The sequence below is a fragment of the Trichomonas vaginalis genome, chromosome I (genome assembly GCF_026262505.1).
Source record: "Trichomonas vaginalis G3 chromosome I, whole genome shotgun sequence".
Taxonomy (NCBI): domain Eukaryota; phylum Parabasalia; order Trichomonadida; family Trichomonadidae; genus Trichomonas; species Trichomonas vaginalis.
Window position 1 is genome coordinate 9,262,844 of NC_067203.1, and position 22,941 is coordinate 9,285,784.

General features: G+C 33.3%; 7 protein-coding genes and 1 pseudogene across 8 annotated transcripts, besides 2 other annotated features; 5 read left to right on the top strand and 3 right to left on the bottom strand.

The window, feature by feature from the left end:
• Nucleotides 1–50: part of a mobile genetic element that runs on past the window's edge.
• A 2,540-nt stretch (nucleotides 51–2,590) lies between these two features.
• TVAGG3_0956780 (Piezo-type mechanosensitive ion channel component family) lies at nucleotides 2,591–8,491 on the top strand (the record flags this gene model as incomplete). The annotated part of the gene is made up of 1 exon (XM_001582847.1): nucleotides 2,591–8,491. One exon carries the CDS (start codon nucleotides 2,591–2,593, stop codon nucleotides 8,489–8,491), a length of 5,901 nt encoding a protein of 1,966 aa, XP_001582897.1.
• Nucleotides 8,492–8,981: 490 nt separating this feature from the next.
• Nucleotides 8,982–9,725, bottom strand: TVAGG3_0956790 (regulation of response to stimulus; the record flags this gene model as incomplete). The annotated part of the gene is made up of 1 exon (XM_001582846.1): nucleotides 8,982–9,725. The coding sequence occupies one exon, from the start codon at nucleotides 9,723–9,725 to the stop codon at nucleotides 8,982–8,984; it is 744 nt and encodes a 247-aa protein (XP_001582896.1).
• A 2,104-nt stretch (nucleotides 9,726–11,829) lies between these two features.
• On the bottom strand, nucleotides 11,830–12,156 carry TVAGG3_0956800 (uncharacterized protein; the record flags this gene model as incomplete). The annotated part of the gene is made up of 1 exon (XM_051253372.1): nucleotides 11,830–12,156. The coding sequence occupies one exon, from the start codon at nucleotides 12,154–12,156 to the stop codon at nucleotides 11,830–11,832; it is 327 nt and encodes a 108-aa protein (XP_051078946.1).
• A 1,671-nt stretch (nucleotides 12,157–13,827) lies between these two features.
• TVAGG3_0956810 (3',5'-cyclic-nucleotide phosphodiesterase protein) lies at nucleotides 13,828–17,155 on the bottom strand (the record flags this gene model as incomplete). The annotated part of the gene is made up of 1 exon (XM_001582844.1): nucleotides 13,828–17,148. One exon carries the CDS (start codon nucleotides 17,146–17,148, stop codon nucleotides 13,828–13,830), a length of 3,321 nt encoding a protein of 1,106 aa, XP_001582894.1.
• A 1,139-nt stretch (nucleotides 17,156–18,294) lies between these two features.
• Nucleotides 18,295–18,762, top strand: TVAGG3_0956820 (uncharacterized protein; the record flags this gene model as incomplete). The annotated part of the gene is made up of 1 exon (XM_001582843.2): nucleotides 18,295–18,762. The coding sequence occupies one exon, from the start codon at nucleotides 18,295–18,297 to the stop codon at nucleotides 18,760–18,762; it is 468 nt and encodes a 155-aa protein (XP_001582893.2).
• Nucleotides 18,763–18,932: 170 nt separating this feature from the next.
• TVAGG3_0956830 lies at nucleotides 18,933–19,495 on the top strand (annotated as a pseudogene). Its single transcript has one exon. A coding segment is annotated over exon 1 (563 nt).
• Nucleotides 19,496–21,062: 1,567 nt separating this feature from the next.
• Nucleotides 21,063–21,254: a mobile genetic element.
• A 217-nt stretch (nucleotides 21,255–21,471) lies between these two features.
• On the top strand, nucleotides 21,472–22,146 carry TVAGG3_0956850 (protein serine/threonine kinase protein; the record flags this gene model as incomplete). Its single annotated transcript, XM_001582840.1, has 1 exon — nucleotides 21,472–22,146. The coding sequence occupies one exon, from the start codon at nucleotides 21,472–21,474 to the stop codon at nucleotides 22,144–22,146; it is 675 nt and encodes a 224-aa protein (XP_001582890.1).
• Nucleotides 22,147–22,233: 87 nt separating this feature from the next.
• TVAGG3_0956860 (cAMP-dependent protein kinase protein) lies at nucleotides 22,234–22,671 on the top strand (the record flags this gene model as incomplete). The annotated part of the gene is made up of 1 exon (XM_001582839.1): nucleotides 22,234–22,671. One exon carries the CDS (start codon nucleotides 22,234–22,236, stop codon nucleotides 22,669–22,671), a length of 438 nt encoding a protein of 145 aa, XP_001582889.1.
• Between the last annotated feature and the right edge of the window lie 270 nt (nucleotides 22,672–22,941).

Sequence of the window (22,941 nt, forward strand, 5' to 3'; positions counted from 1 at the left end):
TACTAAACGTTTTTTTTCCCTGTCACTTTTAGCTAAAATTTGGGTTTGCCCAATCGATAATCCATCAGATTCTCTAGAAAATCAATTTGTAATAGAATCATCACATACATTCGATTAAACCTCTTTATTTGTTTGTACGAATTTCTTTACTTTTTTTTAAGGGGGTATGTTTGAATAGTTGTAAATTTTTTAAAAAAATCACCTTTTCTCCATATCGCGGCAATATTTTTGGACAAACATAAGTGCTATGAGCACAGTCATAGTCAGAGTAGGTACTGACAAAGTTTCGACGATCACACTATTCTACGTATGTTTGTCAGTTACTAACAAAAAAATTACTTAAAATTGAATCAAGTCATTAAATACAAAACTAGAGTTTGCGAAAATGGTAGAAATGATCATTGCTACTATTTCCCCATAAAAATAGGAGAACAGAATTTTAATACACAGCAATAACGTATGTAATTTAGCATGAAAATTGTAAGTTAAAGCTGTGTATTAAAATTCTGTTCTCCTATTTTTATGAAGAAATAGTTGTAATGTTAGTTTAAAACAAGAAAAATTATGAAATCAAGATGACTCCAAAATATCAGATAGGGTCATTGATACACCATCAAAAATAAATCTGGATGAATATGGAATTAAATGTGCATCAATTTTAGTAGATATTACCAATATTTTCATCAAAGCTATTTGAGAATGCGCAAAAACGCCCAAGTTAATGATTGCTCAATGATACCAAGACCAGTAAATACTTTGAGTAACTTTTTTTTGAAAATAATTTTTTAATCTGTTAAAAGAGCATAAAGGCATATACATTGATATTAAAAAGCAACGTAAAATTAATCTCAAGCTTTATTGACTTCATAAATAAAATAAAGGTGATAGGGAATTCTTTCTCTCTAAAGTACTCACAAAATCTAGATTGAGAGGCGGTCAATGACTTTTGAGGGGAAATTAACGCATGGAATTTAATATTATTTAGGTTGATATTCTTGCTTATTATTTCAGAAAAAAATCTTAAAAATTTCAATATGAAAATTGAAAGCAATTCAAAAAAATTGCTAACATGTAAATTTTAATATCCTATGCATAATTTCATATTTTGAACATTTTTTATTTTTGTTTAAAACTTAAAATTTTGCGAATTTAATATAATTTATAAAATATAATACGTATATATATTTAAAATACACTAAATTTAATTGTTAATTGACGTTTTTGGGAATGAATTTTATCAAAACATGCCTGAATCCGAAAATTTGAAAGAACGAATTACACAATCATATATTTAGAATTCAAAATACAAACTTAAAGATTGTATACGTTTAAAATTATTCAGATTGTGTTTGATTTCCACTCATTCTGTTTCTTTTGAACTCTAACACTAACATTTCATGATGATTACATGATCCATTTATCCATGGTTGAATTGTTCCAGATTCTACCAGAAAATCAATCCAAATTTCTCAATGCATTCATGTTGATTGGACAAAATTTAAAATTTATCAGCCTGTTTCCAGAGAAACTCATATATTCCCTAATGAAATATAATTTTTGCTACATTTATTTCAATCAAATTTCAAAAAATTGACTGCAGAGCTTGAAAAGGTGATGAATCATGTTGTTATTAGATGTACATATTAGATTTACTATTTCCAAAAAAACGCTCAAATTTGAATAGTTTTTAGAAAATTTGGAATTACACTCCTTACATTATATATAATTAAATGTTTAAATTTTATTTATTTTTCCCTTTTAATTTTATAACGTGCTCTATCAAAACTAACCTCTCAATTGAAGGCCACAAAATCTAAGTAGTGAGGGTACACAAATTTTGTATGGAGTACGGTTCAATTTTTGAGAGCCTCACTACTTAGATTTTGTGACTACCTTAGAATAATGAGCCATAAATTAGGAAAATAATTTCTATTGCATATCCATATCCAGTATTGGTGTACAATTATCCAAGTGATAGTCACACAATTTTGAAAAAAAACATCTTTTGAATGATTGAATGAAAATATCTAATAAAAAAGGTTCTTCGCAATTTATTTTCAATCACAACCGAATATGTACATTTTAATAATCTATGCTTTATTGGAAGAATAAAAATTACTATCATTAAATTCTGAAAAACAAATAAATATATCCACAGCCTATAGAACAATAAAAAAATTAGATTAAACTATAAAACAATATCATAAACTATTGAAATTATTTTTAAAGTTTAACCGTTTTCAGCGATACATTTCACAGAAAATATTGAAAAGTAGTAATTTATGCCGACCAAAAAAAGACATCGATTTAATGTATGCACTAGTATTATAAAGAAATACAGAACAATGAAAATATTTTCTCAATATTTATCGCCAATAATTACAAGTACAATAGGATAAGCAATTTTCAAATGAATTGATCTCGATGCTAACGTGCTAATTCAATAGGATTATATTTTTTGAATTGATACACAAGGCGATGTTAAAAACAATTGATACTATTAAAAGAGATATACATTTTTTCATCATTTTATTTCATGTAAAATGAAATGTTCGAAAAATTGTGAGTATTGAAAATATTAGTTTGTGAAATGGAGCAACCTGCTGAACCACACGTAGTTCAGAAAGAGACGCTCGTTTCAGAATCCACCTCATCAGAAGAGCCAAAGTTTACAGTCGGAAAGCTATCTTGTTTAACAGAAGTTTTCTTACCATGTCTATGGTTGTACGCTGCTTGCGAAGGTTCTTACGGAAACACACTAGCCCATCTTGTATTCATTCTTTTGTATGCGATTGGTGTCAATTCCGTTCACAAAATGTCCACAAAATTCCATAGATTACCCTGCTCTATCATTTTGTTCTCATTAATCTACTCATTAGCATATTTTATCACAGAAACGACTATTTATTACTTGCCGAAGAACAAAAGACCAACCATAACAAAAGCGATGAAATGTTTTGATTTCTTCGACAATGTTGACAAAATAATGTTCAAAACAACATTTGTTATTCTCCAAATGATCATTATCTTTGTTGATTTCATTTATTTAGCAAGTCGTACAACATTTGGACTTGCGTGGTATTCCCAGGCCCGAATTGTCATCATGCGCCACGTGATGATCCTCATTCGTCCACTTTTCCTATTCACGCAGTCCGTGCTCGTTGCCTCCACGAATTCCATTTATTTAACCTTTATGCCTGTAATTTTTGCACTCAAAATTATCTCATTTTGCTTACTATCCTGCAATATGCCTAAGTTTGTTAGCCATATCTACTGGACTTTATATGTTATCGGTGATATTGGTTTCATTGCTTACAAAGACCAGAGTTTCCACGGAACAGCCACATATGCATGGGTTCCAAGATGGGCTGTTGTCTCCGCTGCAGGTGTAAACCTTCTATTAATTGGCGCTATCATTGGATGCAACAGATACACTCATTCTTTCCCAATACGCTTACTAAAGAACGTCAAAGTACCCGGATGGTTCTTACACATTATTCCATACATCGTAATTGTTACGTCAGGCCTCTTCTGCATATTAGAAGACTCATGGCAGTCATACGGTGTTCTTGCCTTCGCCAGCTTCACGTCATTGTTCGGCGTTGACTTCCTACAACGCTCCTCCCGCTTCGTTTTGACAGCAATGGCCGGTGTTTACTGTGGTCAGACGTTATATTTCTACATTAAGAAGCAGCCAGGCTTCCATCCGAAATACAACTTCATTATATGCGTATTACAAGCCATATCTGCTGTATTTGTCCACTGTACATCAAGCAAAAAGGTTAATCTTGATAATGAATCTCCAGAACCAGAACACAAGTGGATGAATAAGATCATTCAAAGCGTTATCGTTACAATATTCCTTGGTAATGTTATTCTTAACGCGATCTTCTCTTCAAAGTTCAATTTCTTAACATATGATATTCCATTAGCCTTTATCTTACTTCTTATGATCTTTAAGCTCTTTTACAGATGGGCATGGACAATTCTCAACTTAATTACATTCGCTTCAACTTCTATTTACTTCATTGCTCCATTATTGAAGAAACCATTGAATATTCCATGGTTATTCGATGGATCAGTTACTACAGAGCCAAGAAACATGCTTTCTAAAGTATGGCCGTTCTTAATTCTCTTCCTTCTTACTGCAATTCAGAGATATTACTACAGACCACCTCCAAAGATCGTTATCAAGTTCTCCAAGACTGTTGGTGTCTTCCTCGCATTATGTTTGTCATGCATTTACATTGATAACTCCATCTTTACTGTTTTATATCAATTATTGATCGTTGCGAACCTCTTTTTATACAAATGGAACTATGTTTTGATGGTTATCAACACTATTCTTACATCATTACAGATCGTTGTCCTCGCAGCGTTCGGCTATGATGAAATTAAGAACAAATTTACGAATTCTGGCTTTTACTTCAAGTTCTTTGGTATCCAGACAAAGCCAGATGTCATCAAAGACCAAATGAGCCCCATCATCATCCTTATTATGTACACTTTCTTCGGATCAATCGCGAGAAAATATGATACAACGGAAGATGGCAAGATTCCTAAATGGATAACACTTATAATCGATAACTGTTGGGCCATTATCCTCAAATTCTCATTCTACTTCTTCTGGTCCGCGATCTTTTTGATGGTCATCGTATCAAAGGGTGTTTCCATCGTTGGTGCTGTCATGCTCATGGTTCTTGGTATCGTGAAAGTCTTAGGCTGCAGAACGAAACAAATTGGTGTTGTATTATACGCTATATTTATTATAGATGTATTATTTGTAACAACGGTCGCTATTGTCAATGCTCCTGAGAAAGTTACAAAGGTTGTCAACCTCATTGGCCCACTTTGCGATACAGTTCTTGCCAAATTTGCGAATGTTTTAGTTTGTTTATGCGCATTCATCAACATGAGCCACTTCGATACGAAAGAGATCCATCCAATCATCACAAACATCGGTGATTGCTTGGCTTCCATCTTGATTTCCGGTGTAGAATTCACATTAGTTGTCATGGCCATACAAGAAAACAACATTTTGAACATCTTTGGTGTTGTTTTGGTCTTGATCATCCTTTTGCACCCAAGAATGTCGTTAAGAGGTGCAAGAATCATAACAATTATTTTGAATTTTGTTTTAGGATATGTTTTAGCACTTCTCATTGTCAAATTCAACAAGCATAACACATGGTATGACTACTTGTTGTTGACAAATATCAAGATGATCGAAGTCTTCTACATATTCTTGACAATGTTCGCTTTTTCACTTTTCTGCGAATTCGGAACCCTCAATGTATCAGTTGGCCGATCATTCTTAACAGCCTACTTCCCAATGATACTCTCCGTGGCCGCAACTGTCATATCTTTCTATGCTCATACTTATTTAACGATGGTTCACACAATAATGCTCTGTGTCAACCTTCTCTTCTCATTCTACACCAATGACTTCCATTTGCGATCGTTCACTGTTGTTATTTGGTACGCATTTGCCATCATATTAATCAAATCTCTCAGACCATTGAGATTTATCCCACAAACCAACTCTGTGTTCGATCAAGCGATGGGTACAATGAAAGCGGACAACCTCCAATGGTGTGTATGCTTCTGGTTGGAGTTCTTATTAAAATGTTGCTTGGATTCTCCACTTTACAACGAAGTCCACGCGAAAGAACTCAAGAGAGCGGAGTTCAGAAGAAACAGAGCTCACATTATTGAAGAAATGTTTGAAATCGATCACAAGTATTGCGATCAAAACTTCAAACACACATTGGAAGTCCTCAAATCTGGCATTGTCAACTTGAATTATACAGATGGAATGGATGTCGATGCTGATTTGATCAAATTCTCTTCAAGTAGAGATCCAATTGAAGAAAACAAAGAACAGCAGAAGAAAGAAGAAGAAAAACCAAACGAAGGAGAAGAAAATCCTGTAGGTCCAGATGGAAATCCTGATCAACCTCCAATGAGTGCAACGAAACAGTTTTACATGACAATATTAAAGTTCGTTTTGATGTGTCTTAAAACTGCATTTTTGTGGGTTATTGACAAACTGATTGTTTTAGTCAGTAACTTCACAGACATCAATTTAGAACCAGGTGTTCACACACAGTTCTTAGAAAGATTAAGAGACATGATGAATGAAATGGTTGAAACATTTGTTAACACTAATGTTTTGACAATTCCTCAAGCATATTCTGGTTTTGTTCAACAGATTCCGATGAGTTATTTATATCATTTCCAGATATTCCATAAATTACAGATCAAAACAATTGATGAAAAGAACAGATTCCCATTGTTTTATCATTACGTGAAATTATGTTCAAGACAGTTTATTCCTGCATTGTTATTAGCAATGTGTTTCTATTATCCTATGGAAGAAAGATCAATTTTCGCATTGTTTATGTTCTTTTTGGCTTTGATTTGCGTTGCTTTCAACGTAGAAACATATATACCATTTGTAATAACATCAGGAATATACATGTTCATGAGATGTCTCTTAAGATCATATGCATTAGATCCTTTAGTTGAAACATTCATTGGAAGTTTAGAAGAAAATCACAGGAAATTAAGAGTTTCTGTTTGTTTCGGTTTGGATTTGAATGTTGGTGAGAAAGCATATCTATTAATTGTATTTTGTTTGGCATGCGCAAGTCAGACATATGCTTTTACTCATCCATTCCAATCACGACGTCCAAATCAACACAAAGTTGTTGATCCTGAAGTTGCACAGCCGAAATTAACATTTGGAGAGAAATTGTTAAGAAGAATCAACATGAAATCATTTATTCAATACAGTTTCAACAAAGTTGTTTTGTTGATTGATGTCATTGCATTCTGTATTGCTTTGTTCTTCTATTTGAGTTGGACTGTTTCTTCAGATGCAATTTCTTTCTTCTCAGGATCAGCAACAATTACTTATGATTTCGTTTTCTTCTTAATGGGTAATTTCATCTTTGTTTTGCTTAACCAATGGGTTATTTTGTCAAAACACAAGTTGTGGTTGTTCACTTTCAACTTCTTATATGGTATCTTCACTTTCATCTACATGACTTATTTGATACCTGTTTTCACAGATAATTCTTGTTTCGAGCATTCAACATTTTGGATTTTCTACTTCTTGAGAATTCTTTCTGAAATTATTTACTCGTGCAACATCATGTTTGGTTTCGCTAGAATGCCTCCTTCACTTGGAAATCCAAATGCTTTGTTCACATACATCAAACTTCTAACAATTACAAAGACACCTTTCTTGTTCGAGTTCATACAATTAACGAAATGGCTCGCGTGTACAACATCATTGAATATGTTCGATTTCATGATTATCGGACAATTGAGATCAAAACTTTCGAAACAAGTCGCTTTGTTAAAGTTATTCCCAGCGAATTCGAAGAAGAAACGCCATACATTAGGTATTTTTTTTGTTATTGGTTTGTTCTGTTTGTTGTTTGTTCCTTTCGTTGTTATGATGTCTTCAAGTTCTACATCAATTCCAAACGGTGTAAAAGTTGCAACAGTTTCATTAGGTATTTATGGATTACCTGAACTGTTTACAGGCACTGTTTTACCTGATGATACAACGTTGATGACTGATTCGATGCAGAAACACGTCATGACAATGAATGATAAGACTTTGGAGCCTTTCTTCGCAAACTCAAGAAAGGAATCACAGTATTTCACGTATCCAAGTATAACTATGACTAACTGGATCATTTCAGAGTCTTCAGCAAGATTCGCAATGAATACAATCAAGAACACATCGAATCCAATATTTATTCCTTATGTTACATTTAAGTTTACTGTTCAAACACCAACAACAAAGAAGAATGTCGACCAAATAACAATAACAAAGAACGGTAAACAACTTAAACCTGAAGTATTGGAAACATTGTACAAAGCTCTTGAATGTACAATGAATCTTGCAACTCCTGAGAATTTGTCATTTTATTTGGATGATTTAGTTCCTTTGTTCTTCATCATTCCTTTGGCAAAGGATGCAAGTGTTGTATCGAATTACTACTTCAATACAACATTCACATTCGAACAGTCTACAAATGGAAACTTCTATTGGTCAATCTCTACAAAGAGAACTGCAAAACAACCTGTAGATGTCCAGGAAGGACCAATTGGTTCCGTTGTTTTCTCAAAGCCAACTTACGACGCTGTCATCTCGACTTTGATGTCGAAGACAGGTGGTGGTTTCTACGGCTTGTACGTCTTCTTCACATTGAGCTGCGGTAAAATGGTGAGAAGCTTCATCAACTCTTTCTTCACTGATTTGTGGATTGATAAGATGGGTAAGCCAGAAATCTTCTTGAACGTAATTTTGGCAATCGAAGCACATAGAAAGGCTGGAGATTTGAAGTCAGAATATGCAACTGCTATGATGTTGTTGAATACAATTAGATCTGTACACAACTTGGTGAAGATTGGCGGAACTCTTCCTATTGATCAGGAAGAAGCAATTAAAGGAAGAGGTGCAACCTTCATCTAAGAATTTAATATATTATTTATACATTTTTTTTTTAAAATCATTGTTTTATTTTTAATTATTAATATTATTTTTTTATCTTTACTATCTCCTAAATATTCATTTCAAAATAATCGTTTTTGAGATTTTTTTTGGACTCTATTGATAACGGATTGGTCTGAGATCTTACGTTACTTATCCAAGAACCTCTCAATTTTTTTTGCAAGATTTCAGGATTTTCTAAATAAGTAACTCATAAAAAAATTATGATGTTCAAATCCGACTCTTTCTTTTACATTCTATAATCAATCAACAGAAAGGCGAATTGATTCAGATGAAATTAAGTGGACTCATGTGATTTCATTAGGCATCCCATCAAAAAATTTCCCACTCTCACAGTCATTTTGTCTTGGTTTACGATATCGTTCCATCCAAGCGCATTATATATACAATTAATATCGATTGGTAAAATATTTCACAAGATGATATGAAAAAACAATCTGAATAAATATATTTACATTTCAATAAAAACATAAAAGAATGAATTAGGAACAGGTAATTTAAATGAATCATGTTTACAAGTAATAAGTTCACAGTCTTTGAGAACTGTTGGACTTAAGCTACTAGATTCAATTAGAGTCTGCCTAAATGAAATCGATTTATTCTGAACAATCATTCCACAGTGAAGGTTTGAGCATCCAATGAAAGCAGATTGTTCAATATTCTTCACGCATAAAGGAATATTGATATACTTGAGGGATGTACAATATGCAAATGCCGAATGCCCTATGCTCGAAATGGAATTGTCTGGAATTAAAATACTCTGAAGATTCCTACAGCCATAAAATGCATATGGTGAAATGGTTTGCACATTCTGCAAGAAGCTGAAGAAATTGATGGGTGAGGCAGGAGGAAAACAAATCAATGAAGTTCGATTTTTGTTGAAGAGACCTCCATTATCTACAACAAAGTATGCACTATCTATGCACTCTATTTTTTTGAGAGAACTACATCCTTCAAAGATGAAATTTCCTAAATTCATTAATGCACATCCTGCTGGAATTGTAAAGACGATCAACAATGAGCAATCGCGAAATACACTGTCAGAAAGATTTACTGTTGATAATGGAACAGTGAATGATGAAATAAGAGTCGAATCGAAGGCATTTGAACCTATCGATAAGATAGAATTCGGAATCTTCTGGATTTCGCGTAGTTTATGCATATTAGAAAAGCAGTATTGATTTAATTCTGTCATCGAACTTGAATCCGGAAACACAATCGTCTCTATTGATTGTTTGAAAACGCATAGATTCCAATATAAATAAGAGTGGATGGTAGATTCAAAATTGTTAATTTTATGCAATCAGCAAAGCAATACATTTCAATTCGAGTAATTCTTGCAGACAGAGTCAATGTAGATAAACTGGAGCATCCTCGAAATGAATTTATTTTAATAGAAGCATTCTGATCGCATTCATTGAAAATAACACTCGAAAGAGATGTACAATAACTAAATGCATTATCTGATATAGATATTAGATTTTTGCCGAAGAAAACAGTTGTAATGGAACTGCACCCTGAAAATGCACCATCGAGAAAATTTGAAGTTGATATTGGAATGTCAATTGAAGAAAGCAAAAGACAATTTGCAAATGCATTTTTGCCTATCTCATTAAGATTTGAGTTAGATTTGAAAACAATTTTTCTTAGAATAGGATTATCTTTGAACGCATTCTCATTAATGATTTGGACTTGTTCTGGAATGGTATAAGAATCACTTTTGTTTAAACACATGATGAGTTTTGTTTTGTCTAAATTAAACATTATTCGCTGATCATCTATAGTAAGTTGTGCTCCTGAATCAAATGTGAAATTTACAGTGAGTGGAAATGCAGATCCACCCATATCAGTGATTGTTGATGGCAATATAACATTCTTCAAATTAGGACAGTCAAAAAATGCATTTCCACCTACTTTTTTATATCCATATGGAATTGTTATTGATGAAATATTTGTACCGTAAAAACAATACTCGGAAATATAGTTAACTCCATTTCCAAAAATGATTTCGTTCAGCAACTTGCAATATGCAAAAACACCATCAGCCATATATGTAACTGAATTCGGAATTGTTATTGATCTTAAATTAGTTCGTGAAAATGAATATCCCCAAAGATTTTTTATTTTTGGAGGAAATTCCACCGTTTCAATTGAAGAATAAAGGAAACAACAATATTCAACGCTAATTACGGATTCTGGAATGACAATTGATTTACTTTTATTCGCAGGAAAATAAACAATGGACGTCATATCATAATTATATAACACATCATCTTGAGAACAAAATTTTGAGTTCATTGGATCACATCTAATATCCTGCATTGTAATAGTGGCTTGGAAGACAGTAGCAGTTATGGATGTAAGAGTTCTTGGTATATATATTGAACTGATCTTGGTATTTGCGAAACAATAACCCCCAATTTTTTGCAAAACCGATTCCATTGGAATTATAACATTTTCTAAATTTACTGCATTTGCAAAACATGAACTTCCTAGTTCAATAACTGTTTTTGGTATTGAAATTGTTTTTATTCGTGTATTGGAAAAAGCAGAAGGCCCTAAATTTTTCAAATTATTAGGTAATATAATATTTGTCAGTGAAATGCAATTTAGAAATGAATATTTTCCAATAGATATTAATTTTTCGCAATTTGTGAAATCAATAGATGTGAGTTTAGAACATTTGAAAAATGCACAATCATCAATAGTTGATAGCTGCGATCCTGCTGGAATTGTGAAAGTTTAAAGCGTGCTTTGACTTCCATTAAGTGCAGATGAAGGACATTTATCACCATCTGAAATTCCATAAATTCGTTCACAGTTAACTTTTAGTTCAATGTTAACACTTCCAGAAGTTGAGAAGAGTAGCCGATCGCCATCATTATATGTTTCTATTTCTTACGAAGATCGAGTATTTGTCGTCGATTTAATTTTAAGGTTAGGGATAGCTTCGATTTTAAGGTTAGAGTTATCTTGAAAACACCCAGGATTCCAATATATTATTCTCAAATCTAACTTACACAGCTGTCATCTCGACTTTGATGTTGAAGTTTTTGTACAAACTCCAATGCAAATCAGATTTTTTTTGTTTTTGATATCCATAGCTTTAAGATGTTGAATTTTTTCTAATTTTTTAAGTGCTATTCTCAAATTACAGTAGATATATATTTCAGCAATATATAAAAATGTTTATCATTTCAATGAAAATGTTTTGGAAGATTTGATTCACCTCTTCCGGGTAAATTTAAGAGAATGAAGAGAATAATTAATCATCAGATGGGAAAAATGATAGTTCTTGATCACTGGAACTGTTGATATAAAAGATGTTTGATCACCTGCTTGCTCTCGATAACCAAAGGTGTTGGTATCAAAGGATGTTTGATCACCTGCTTGCTCTCGATAACCAAAGGTGTTGGTATCAAAGGATGTTTGATCACCTGCTTGCTCTTGATAACCAAAGGTGTTGGTATCAAAAGATGTTTGATCACCTGCTTGCTCTCGATAACCAAAGGTGTTGGTATCAAAGGATGTTTGATCACCTGCTTGCTCTTGATAACCAAAGGTGTTGGTATCAAAGGATGTTTGATCACCTGCTTGCCCTTGCTCACTAGCATAATTATGTTCATTTGTTTTGATCTCAGGTTGTACTTCTATACATTCAACTCTTTGAATATTTCTGCGATTTTTAGTATCAATTCCATGAGCTGGTCCAGCTTTGATGGAATTATCAATGGGATCTTGATAGAAATCGCCAATAGCTCCTTCACAGTTAAATTGCATTTTAAATCTATTCCATGCAGCTGCTGATGTCAGATAGTAGTGATAGTGAGTTTCCTGGTTAATGGTTATAGCATATGTGCTGCATCGATTGAAATAGATGACGAAAGTTAACTTTTGTCCATTATAATCCAATGTGGCATAAACATTTTTACGACCAAAATCGCAAAATTGTCCAAGGAAGCTGAGATTACCATAAATTTCACTATTCATGAATTCTTGAGGAATTTCATTACCATTAACATTGGTTTTTATCGGGTATGACTCGAGTCCATTTATTATTTGTTCAAAGGTCTCCAGCTTGCTTGCAGCATATTCTAAAAACGATCTCTTGTATCTGACATGAGTAGAGTTGAGAGAGATTCCGCTAAACAGGTGAGAAATAATCCCGATGTGAATGATGGGTATCAAATTCTTATGTTTAATTCTCTTATTGGCAATTAATTTCTCTACTTTATCAACTTTTTCTGGTGTTACTCCCACAAGATTCTTAACAGAATGAAAGATTCGATTTACTTCAGCTTCCTGTCTTTGCTTGTTAGGTTTCTCCGTATAGCCACGGTCTTTTAGGAGACTCCTTTTGTACTCGATGCTATCCTTCTGCATCTACAATAATAATAAAAGCGGTTTGATTCAAAATTTTGAAAACATAAATTCTAGGAAACTTTTTATTTCAAATTTTGAGAAGGAATCTTTTGTTAAGTTTACACAAAAATTTTGAGTTTATTTTAAATAAGAAATTAATTTATAATAATTTTACATCAAAACAAACCGATAACTGTTATAAACATGACTAAGCTGCATTATATATTTCTTTGTTGATTTTTATTATGTGCAAAAATAAACAAATAAAAGCTTTTTTATACATATATAACAAGCCTGCTATTGAAATTATGTATAACGATTCACGACGATAAATTTAATTTGAATAGTAATCTGACAATGAGATATGCAGACTCAAAAGTCGAGAAATAATGATAATTATCATTGAAATCATATTAATTACTGTATAAAAAAAAGAATATAATATTATTTTAAAAAATGAATATTATTCGAAATAATGAATAAATAATAATTATTTGAAAAATATTTTGTTTGGATGATCATTCGAACTATCTATAAAATGTGCATATTTACCCTATCATTTTCCTTGGCTCTTTTCAATTTTTATGACAATCCGAAAAAATTCATCAATATAACAAAGAATAATTTCAAAAAAGTTGAAAAAGTTGAAAAACATCATATGTGTATTCGAAAATAACTGTCTCCAGACACACTTGAAATTTCTCATTATTGTTATTAAAGGAAAATCTCTTTTCATGAATTCTTCCCATCGTGAAATCTTTTTTAGTTTTGGTATATATAGATGAAGAGAGGGAAAGAAACGAAATAATAATAAAAAAAGTTTTAATTTTTTTTTGTTTAATTGGAGTATATATGTTAAAAAATAACTTCTATTAGTTTACTAACAAAATATTTATACAAATAAGCTTAAATTACAAAACAAAAAAATATAATAATTATTGATTCGACCATTTTTCAACGTTTTCCTTTACCTGCTTGAGCATATCTTCCAAATCAGGTAATAGCATGGCCAGTGTCTCGAAAGTCGGTACCAAAACATCGTTCATGAATGGAATTTCGGAATCTCCCCAGTGAATATTTTTTCTTTCATTTCCTTCTTTGTCGTAAACGATGTCTTTGACTTTGGAGAGGTCTCCTTCGGCAAAGAATTCATCGGGGAGTCCCTTCTTATCAGCTTTATCTCCATTCCTGTTTGCAGAACCGAGATCAGCGCTTTTAATCAAGATTTCGGTTGTTTTCATCCTTGTTTCTTTGTCTTCAAACGAAAAATTGTCGCTGTCGGCCAATTTTTTCGCTTCCTCAATGAGATCGAAGTGCTTGGACATATCGGTTGCCAGAATAAAACGAGATGCTTCAGATAACAACTCGTTTTTCGCATCTTTTTCAGTTAAAAATTCGAATTTTTCAACTGATTGTCGTAAAAAGTCGACACTTCTCATTTCCATTGGGGAAAACTTCAAAAGACATTCATAAGGAGTGCCTAGCTTGAGGTTTACGAAGCCATCGTGAAGAGAATCATGCGAAATTGCGGCAATGTATAGAGAAAGTCTTTCAATAGGCAGAAGAACTTGGCCATATGATGATTTGCACATTTGTATGCATTGTGTTAGCACATCTATCGAGTGGTGGTAATCGTGGAACGTTGCGTTACAATTTTGTAAAATTTCACGAACGAACTCAATAAATAAGCCAATATTTATGTTCAATGCCTTCGAAAGTCCATCTTTTTCTATGAACTCTGCTACTGCAATGGCTAATTCTCGTTGATTAAATTGAGATGAGTCAAAATCTTCGCTTAAAAAGTCGATTCCTGTCTTTAAACTATCAGGAACACTGTTTCCTTCGATGTTTTCAAGGCCTTCGTTGTTCATTTCGTTAACTAATTTTTCAGCTCCAGCAATTTGGGAAACACGAGCTGCTGCATTAGCTGCTTTAGATATAGCATTGACAATCGAGTCAGGACCGTAAACACAGTATTGAAAAACTCCAATTGTATTTCCTGATTCTGAAATTATTGGAGAACAAATGAAATAAGAGCCATAGAAGTCAGCATAAGGAGTCATAGCTCTATTCTGAGTATTAATATTTGGAATTTGATGTTGATTGAAAACCGGATTTCCTCTTTCATCAACTTCTGGCGTTGGAGGAACTGAATTTGGCATCTCCTTCTTCTCGCATTTGTTGTTACTCTCAGCATTTGGTTTTTCAACCTGATTATCTGTTTGATTTTCATTTGCTTTAATTTCTTCTGATTTCGGTTCGTTTAGAGGATCATTATTGGTTGGTTCTTTATTTTCTTTATTATTTGTGTCTTCTGTATTATTTTCATTTTGATTTGAAGATTCTTGGGAATTCTGTTCGGTGTCTGCATTATTATCATTATTTTGAACATTGTTAATTTGTTCTGCTGGCTTTGGATCTTCATCATTTACAGGAGATGAAGGTTTTTCAGCGGCATCAGGAATTCGGAAGATTTTTGGAGAATTCTCTTTGTAAGAAAGAATTGCGTAGTCACTACTTTCGTCAATTGGGTTTCCTGCGCCAGCAATTTTATCAATTCCGCCTTTTCCGTTAGAAAGGAAGACAGAAGCACTCAGAACACCTTTTATTTCACTAAAGCAGTCAAAAGCAAGATCAACAGCTTCTTGTTGGGAAGTAATTTTTTCTGATTTTGCTTTAAGTATCATATTAGGGCAAAAAGAGGCAACTCTCAAAGCCAGAGCATTCTGTATTGCAATACCACAGAAAACAGCAAAAGCCGAAAGTTTTCTGACGACCAAATCTGCAATTTCTCCAAATTCTTCCTTACTTGACACTGAAACAGCTCCAAGAGTCTCATTTGCAGCAGAAAATATTGGAACAAGGATAACCTCGCTTACATCTCTATTTCCTTTTGAATCTACTGCTGGATTAAACAAGGGATCACTTGTATCATAAAATTGGACCTTCTGTTCGCTAATGCAAAGTCCCATTAATGAATCATTCATGCCAGTAATGTTCAATGACAGCTCATCCCCTCCGTATCCGCTAACTAATGTTTTTCCAAATTTTATGCAAACGCTGACGACCTTTTCGAAGTTGTTCGACAGCCAGTTCTCAATGAAAACAGCCACTTTATCTATTTCTGAGAGCTTCAAAACCTCTTTTGCAAAAGATATTAAATCAAAAATTGGTTTTGAAGTGTCCTGAGTGGTTCTTTTAGGTAACGGATGCAGTTTGAAGGAATATGCAATGGAAAGAACCGCAAAAGGAGAAATTCTTTCCATTGTTTGCCTCTGATCGTTTGAAAAATATCCTTCGCTGCTTTTTCCTCTTAAAGCAATGGCGTAAACTATTTCATCGAGTTTCTCTATGTGTATCATGATTGGTTCCGCTGCATTTCCGTCAACAGATGAATGATAATTCGAATGAAATTTTACATTTCTTTCTGTAATCGAAACTTTCGTCATTAAAGCGAATCCGACCACTCCAACTTTGTTCTTCCTAACTGCCATGAAATTATCCTCTTTGTAATCGTATCTGAAAAAAGAATTTTCTTTTTCTCTGTAGCACCAAAAATCGACGTCTTTGGCTTCAAAGACTGTTTTGTAGACTGATGATAAGCTGTTTATGACGTCTTTTGTCTTTCTAACGATAGATAAATTATTTGCTGTGTCAATTTGAGTGGAAGAGACAGCTACGCTGGTTCCATATAGCGCAAACTTCTTCATAAAGAATGTAGCATCCTTTATATCGTCGTCAGTAAACGTAGGCTCGCCTTTATTTCTTGATATTTGAATTACTGCAATTGTATCGCCATTTTTCAAATACAATGGGAAAACTAACTGTGGAGAACGTGATTCAACTTGTAATTTTTGTCTGGCTATTCGGTTTTCAATTGATGCGACGTTTAAAGGCATTTTTGCTTGTAATGCTGCAGGAATAATAGTATCATCACCTTCAAGTCTTGTTTCGAGTGTATGTGAGTAAAAACTATTTGTATAAACATCGTATTTCCAAAAAATTGTTCGATATGCGTTAAAAACTTGTGCAAAAACAGGCTCCATTGCGAGATTAAGAGGTTTGTGTTGGCAGTTTTCCATCAATTCTTCGAAAATATCTTCATTTAACAGCCTTTTTTGTGATAAAACGAACATTTTTTGTTCTCGAATATCTGTAAGAGGTGGAACTACATCATAATACATTCCACGAAGCTTCTGTGTCCGTTTGCATTGATTTACAAAGGCAGGATCAACAACCCCAATGGTTGTTGACATTTACAAGAAAAAAAACGTGTTTTAATTGTCAATTATAAAGTTTACAAAAGATTATTTGTCAAAAAATATATATTAATGTAAGGAAGCATATTATCTATAATTAAGCTTGTTAAGTATTATAAATATATGGCATTCCAAACGGGAACCGCGGTTGGTTACCATGGATTTCCGTCACCGGTCACATTTTAAAGATTTTTAAAGCCTTATAAAAATATGCTTTGTAAATCATTTTTTGTAAATCGGCAAAAATTTGGTAATTTTCTTCAACTAATAAATCTGCGAATAGCATTTATAATACAAGAACAATCTTTTAAAATGCGTTTGATTCATTTTTGTATAATTTCATATAGGCACATATATTCTTCCGGGACTTTCCGTGATTTTACCGTAAAATCATTAGTTTACACCAATTTTCCCGTATTTTGAATAGTTTACTGCACTTTTTCCGTAAAATTGAGTTACGGGAATCCGCAAAATTTCCGGACCTCATTTTTCATAGAATATAATAATAATATTTGATAAAAAGATATATTATTTATATTTTTGATTTTTGAATTACGGAAAAAGTGAATTGATAACTTGATTTTTTTATGGTTAATTTTTCAAATGATATTATGAAGATCTAAAATATTAAAAGTAAAAAATTGAATTACGGAAAAAGTGAGGTCAAAAGTGAAATAAATTTGCAGAACAATTTTCATTGAAATAAGCTTTATTTTTCATTATTAATAACAATGCAAAAAATATTTATCACGGGTTCAAAATTTAAAATTAAATATTTTAATAATTTACATCTTATTCTTTATTTTATATTTAACCCGTGAAAATATCATTTAAAAATTGAATATATTCAAAAAGCTTTATTTTTATTATGATTGCATGGGATCCTCATGTATATGATGAGTGGATTCCATTTAAGAAGACGAAATATCCACCAACTCCTGAAACATTGGAAACAAAGTGTGGAAAAAATGTTTCACTACGATCGGCTATTATGAGAATGAGCCTAATCAATCAGACAAAGGAAGGCTCTTTAAATACTATGCCGAATGTAGTGAAACATTAGTTCAAGGGCAGTTCGTGCGATGCATTAAAAAAAGCAGGAAAAATGATTTTAAAGATCATAAGTGCAAATTTTTACTCCCAATGCCCAACTACGTTCCTGCTGAGCACCAAGTTGAGAATACTCAGCAAGCAGTTGGCTCTGGTAATGATCCTTCGTTAGAAGAGATCATTGCCAGGCTTATTGCGAGCCTAGATATAAGCCTTTATGCCACAATGAAGCCAGCATTTAAAAGCTTCCTAGAGAGCTTCGCCAAATGGCTTAAAAATAAAGTCAATCGCGAACAGGGCATCAACTTTACAATCCCAGACATTGAGTTCACACGGCGCGGTGTCAGAGAGGCATTGATTACTTTAGGCAAAACAGACTCCTCTCGGGGCCTAAAGTTCTGCGAGGAACACACAGCAGCCGTCATGGTCTATTCTCTTGTGTGTGCAATCCAGGCAAAACAGATCGCCACCAATTCTTCGACACAACAATTTCGACTAATTGGACATACGAGGACTACCATACGTGGTTTGATTCTCTTAAGGTTAATAAAAACCACGTAGCTGGAGTAGTCGGAGATGGTTTGCCAGCCCAGGTTAAAGGACTCTGCCACTGGAGGCCAGAAGGAGCCCTTTTCCCTGGCTTACAAACCGTGTACATTCGTTGCCTTAACCACGTCTTGAACAATGCTATTGTCCACGCACGTAAGCAATGTCCATTGTTGAATGAACTGATGAATAGAGTTCACCAGATTATCATTATCTTTAAGAATCACGATATGAGAGCGAGATACAAGATCAGGGTTCCATCAATCCCGAAAACTCGCTGGCTCTACATATATGATACTCTATTTTTCATCTTTGATAATCTGGAAACAATTAATACTGCTTTACGAAGTGGAGATCTTCCACTATCCCTTTCCAGAGCTACACGTGAACAGTTACAATGGACACGTGATGGAATTCCTCCACTCTTTAAAGATGCTTTAATGATATTCAAGCCATTAAAGCAACTTCAATTATGGCTGAAATCCAACAAGTCCATGGGTGCTTATGCATTCCTGATGATACAACAGTGCCAAGGATGTTGGATGAAATGGCAGGAAGATTAACGCCAGATGGTGAAGAGATTCTCCGATCAATCACTACAATATTCAAAAATGATATGAAAGAATATGGTAGAATTGATTTGCTTCGGTTTGCTTTCGGCTTTACACCGTTAGCAAGGAAGATCATCAGAGACAAGAAGGGTTTTGGAGGAAAGACAAGCTATCCACCTATAATGCAGTTGAAAGATGTGCAAGTCCCAACGATTCCTTCCCTGAGGATCATCAATCGCGAGATCACATTTGAGAAACTCGGCGAAATCCTTGAAGAAGAACGAACAGAACGTGTTGACGAGGTAGCGAGCATGGAAGAGAAAGAAATGAAGAATCCGGCAAGCAGAAGAGGAACAAATGCTTAACGACGATCATGCAGCCGAAACAAATGCCGATGGTTCGAGGAATTCCTTGGTCTGGGATGTTGTAGATGAAGAGATAAAAGATCTATACACATTCATGATAACAATCCTCAGACAAAGAGCAATTGCCGAATCAACAGTTGATCCAACGATCAATAAAGACGATAGAGCCAAGGAATTGAGTGATGCTTACGATTTCTTCATAGAGCAAGATGATTCCCATCTTATAAATGGTCATCATCTTGCTCAAAATGATGGCAAGTTTTGGTACATGAATGGCATAAAGCAACTAAAAGCAATAAGACCAATTGGAAAAAGGATGATGTCACTTTCGTGCAGTGAAGCAGATGTAGAACGTGTAATATCTGAATTGCGAAAGACAAGAAATTCAATGAACGAATCATGCAAAGAAGAATATGTAGCATGCCGCTTCTTCATCAAGTTGAATGATGATCAATTTGATATTTGATTTTGTTTTTTAATAAAATTTATTAAATAATTTGTTTTAAAAAGTATTATTTTTATTCGTAAAGATATTAGACAGAAGGTGGCCAGCCTAATGTCTATCAATCTTTAATATTAGTAGTAATTTCCCGCATTTCTGAATGATGATTGATTAGCTTTGTTGTTATTGATGTAAAACTGGATAAGTATTAAATAATTATATTAATCTTGGCCAGGGGACTGCTGATGGCCAGTCAGCAGCGGCCACTATGAATCATTATAATTATTTAATACCTAAATTGAGGTAAAAAGCAATAAGACTTGCCGAGCCTCATGCCCCTACCTCATATAAATAGAATCACACTTTAGTGAATCAACATCTATAAGAATGAAGTGTTTTGAAGCTGAAATAATATTGAATAGAAATTAATTTTTTCTGAAATTTTGAATGAAATTATGGGAAATAAAAAAATTACTAAATATTGTATTCATACAAATATATTATTTTAAAGGAAAAATAGATGCTGATAGAAACGATGAAAATTTTTGAAAACTTTACAATTAATTTATGTTCGTTAACCACAGAGCTTGCAATCCAAAGCTCACGTTAGACAACAAGAGTCATGAAGTCTCATACTAAGGGATATCCAACATATATTTTAATAATCTAATGTTTGTGACAAATATTCAACATAAAATTAAGTTTTCGTTTCGTTACAAGGCATTCATACTTTGGAGATATCATATTTAATGTACAGAAAAGTTAATATTAAACAATACATGCTAAAGAATTAATAAATAAGATAATAAAATAAATTTATACGTAATTACTTTCATTTAATATGCTTTATGCTGTATAATATTGATTAAGAGGCATTAAAAGGTTCCATAGTCTGCTTTTATAGGCAAGATTTTTGATAAAAATTTTAAATTTTGAAAAATGATGAGAAAAGGAAAAAAAAGGTAAATGAGAGCAAGAGGAGGGAAAAAAAGAAAAAGAAAAGAAAGGGAAGGGAAAAATAAAAGAAAGAAGGACATATAAAAATTTAGATGCGCATTCTTAATGCCGAGGCGGCTTGCCGCCGAGGCGCGATTTTTTTAGGCCTCTACGGTAACCCGGCAATGTTTTTTTAAATCTTGTACAGCCCTATATAAATAAGTCATACACGAAATTAAGAATGGAAATAAGCTGGAGAGCGGGACTATTTGACGGAAATTGCGTTTTTGACTCATGAAGAAAGTTCACAGATAAAAAAAAATAAATAAAAATAAGTTGATTGTGTTTATGAGATGCTTATTCACCTAGTTATTCACCTAGTCAAAAAATTTATAGGAAGTGACTTGATTTTCAAAAAATCATTTTTATCATGACAACTCAAACTTGTTTCGATGATGATCCCCGCGTTCAGGAAATATATCGGGCTGGCAATGGCGGTAATGGTACTTGCTGGATCTTAAAGATAGATGATCACTATAGAGTTCTAAAAAGACTTTTCAATCGAAGTGGAACTAAAATATCCGAAATGTTTAAGAATGAGCTGAAATTCCAAATACCACTCTCTCCAATATACTATGATAACTCACAAAATCATCCTGGCGAACGTTTTGACTGGATTTTGATGGATTATATTCCAGGTAACACTTTAACGAAGTTAATCAACGGCGGTTACGTTGGCAATCGTGTTAAGAGGTTATACATGCTCGAAATTTTCGCTGCAATTGCTTACCAGTTGACTTTGATGAGAGAAAAGGGAATAAAGCATTGTGACCTTAAGCCAGACAATATCGTTGTTGATGGTGATATGATTCCTCACATTATTGATTGGGATGATTCTACAACCAGATTTTCGTTATCTATTAATGAACGTCACGGAACAATCCCATTTGCTGCTCCAGAAATCTTTTCCGCACAGAGAAAATGCGAATCTGATATTTTCTCATTCGGAGCTATCATGTTTAATATGATTACAGAATGTTATCCATTTGCCAGCGCATACATGACGAAAGCAGGCTTACAATCTCTTGCTAGCCAATTCCCTTAACTCCAATTACCTGATCTCGCTGATGCATTGGACATGCTTGCAGATTTCGAACAAATGGATGATTCAGAAAAAAGCAGCTCCTGATCAATGATTGTTTCATACGTTGAGCCTATCCTCATAGAGTATATCAAAGCGGGCGCTAGAGATGACTATATCAATAATGAAAAATTCCAAAATGATCCGTTCAACAGAAGAATTTCTGAGTTGATTGAATTATGTTGCAAGCAAGAATACGACAGTAGAATCACACCAGAGGATCTCCAGGATAGAATTGATAATCTTGCAAAAGAAACTTTAACAGATCCAAATGAATTGGATCAGTACAACAAATATTGCGAGTATTTGTTTTCACTCAAGCAAAAGGAATATGGCACAAAAGAAATGATCGATAAAGCTCAAAAGTTGGGATTTTACGAAAATGATGATACACTATCAAGAATCATTAAAGCAGAAAATCCAAGCTTTAAAGAGCCAAGATCATCTGTCTTTGCCGCTTTCGTTCAATCATTAGCTCCAACCAAATAGATAAATAAATATTCTTTTTTTTTCTTTCTTTTCCTTTTTGCACTTTCAACATCATACCGCTTCTTTCTTAAATGCATATTTTAAAGTGACACTTTCAACAATAATTTATATTTCAATTATCGAAAGATGTATAGATTGTTATTCTTTCAAACCGTTTCAACATTTATATGGTAATTATAGGTAATTGTTTTCTTTATATATGAATATACTGGAGTATGCTTGAAATTTCTCGAATCACAAAAGTAGAATATTCAGAGCAGTCATTTATCT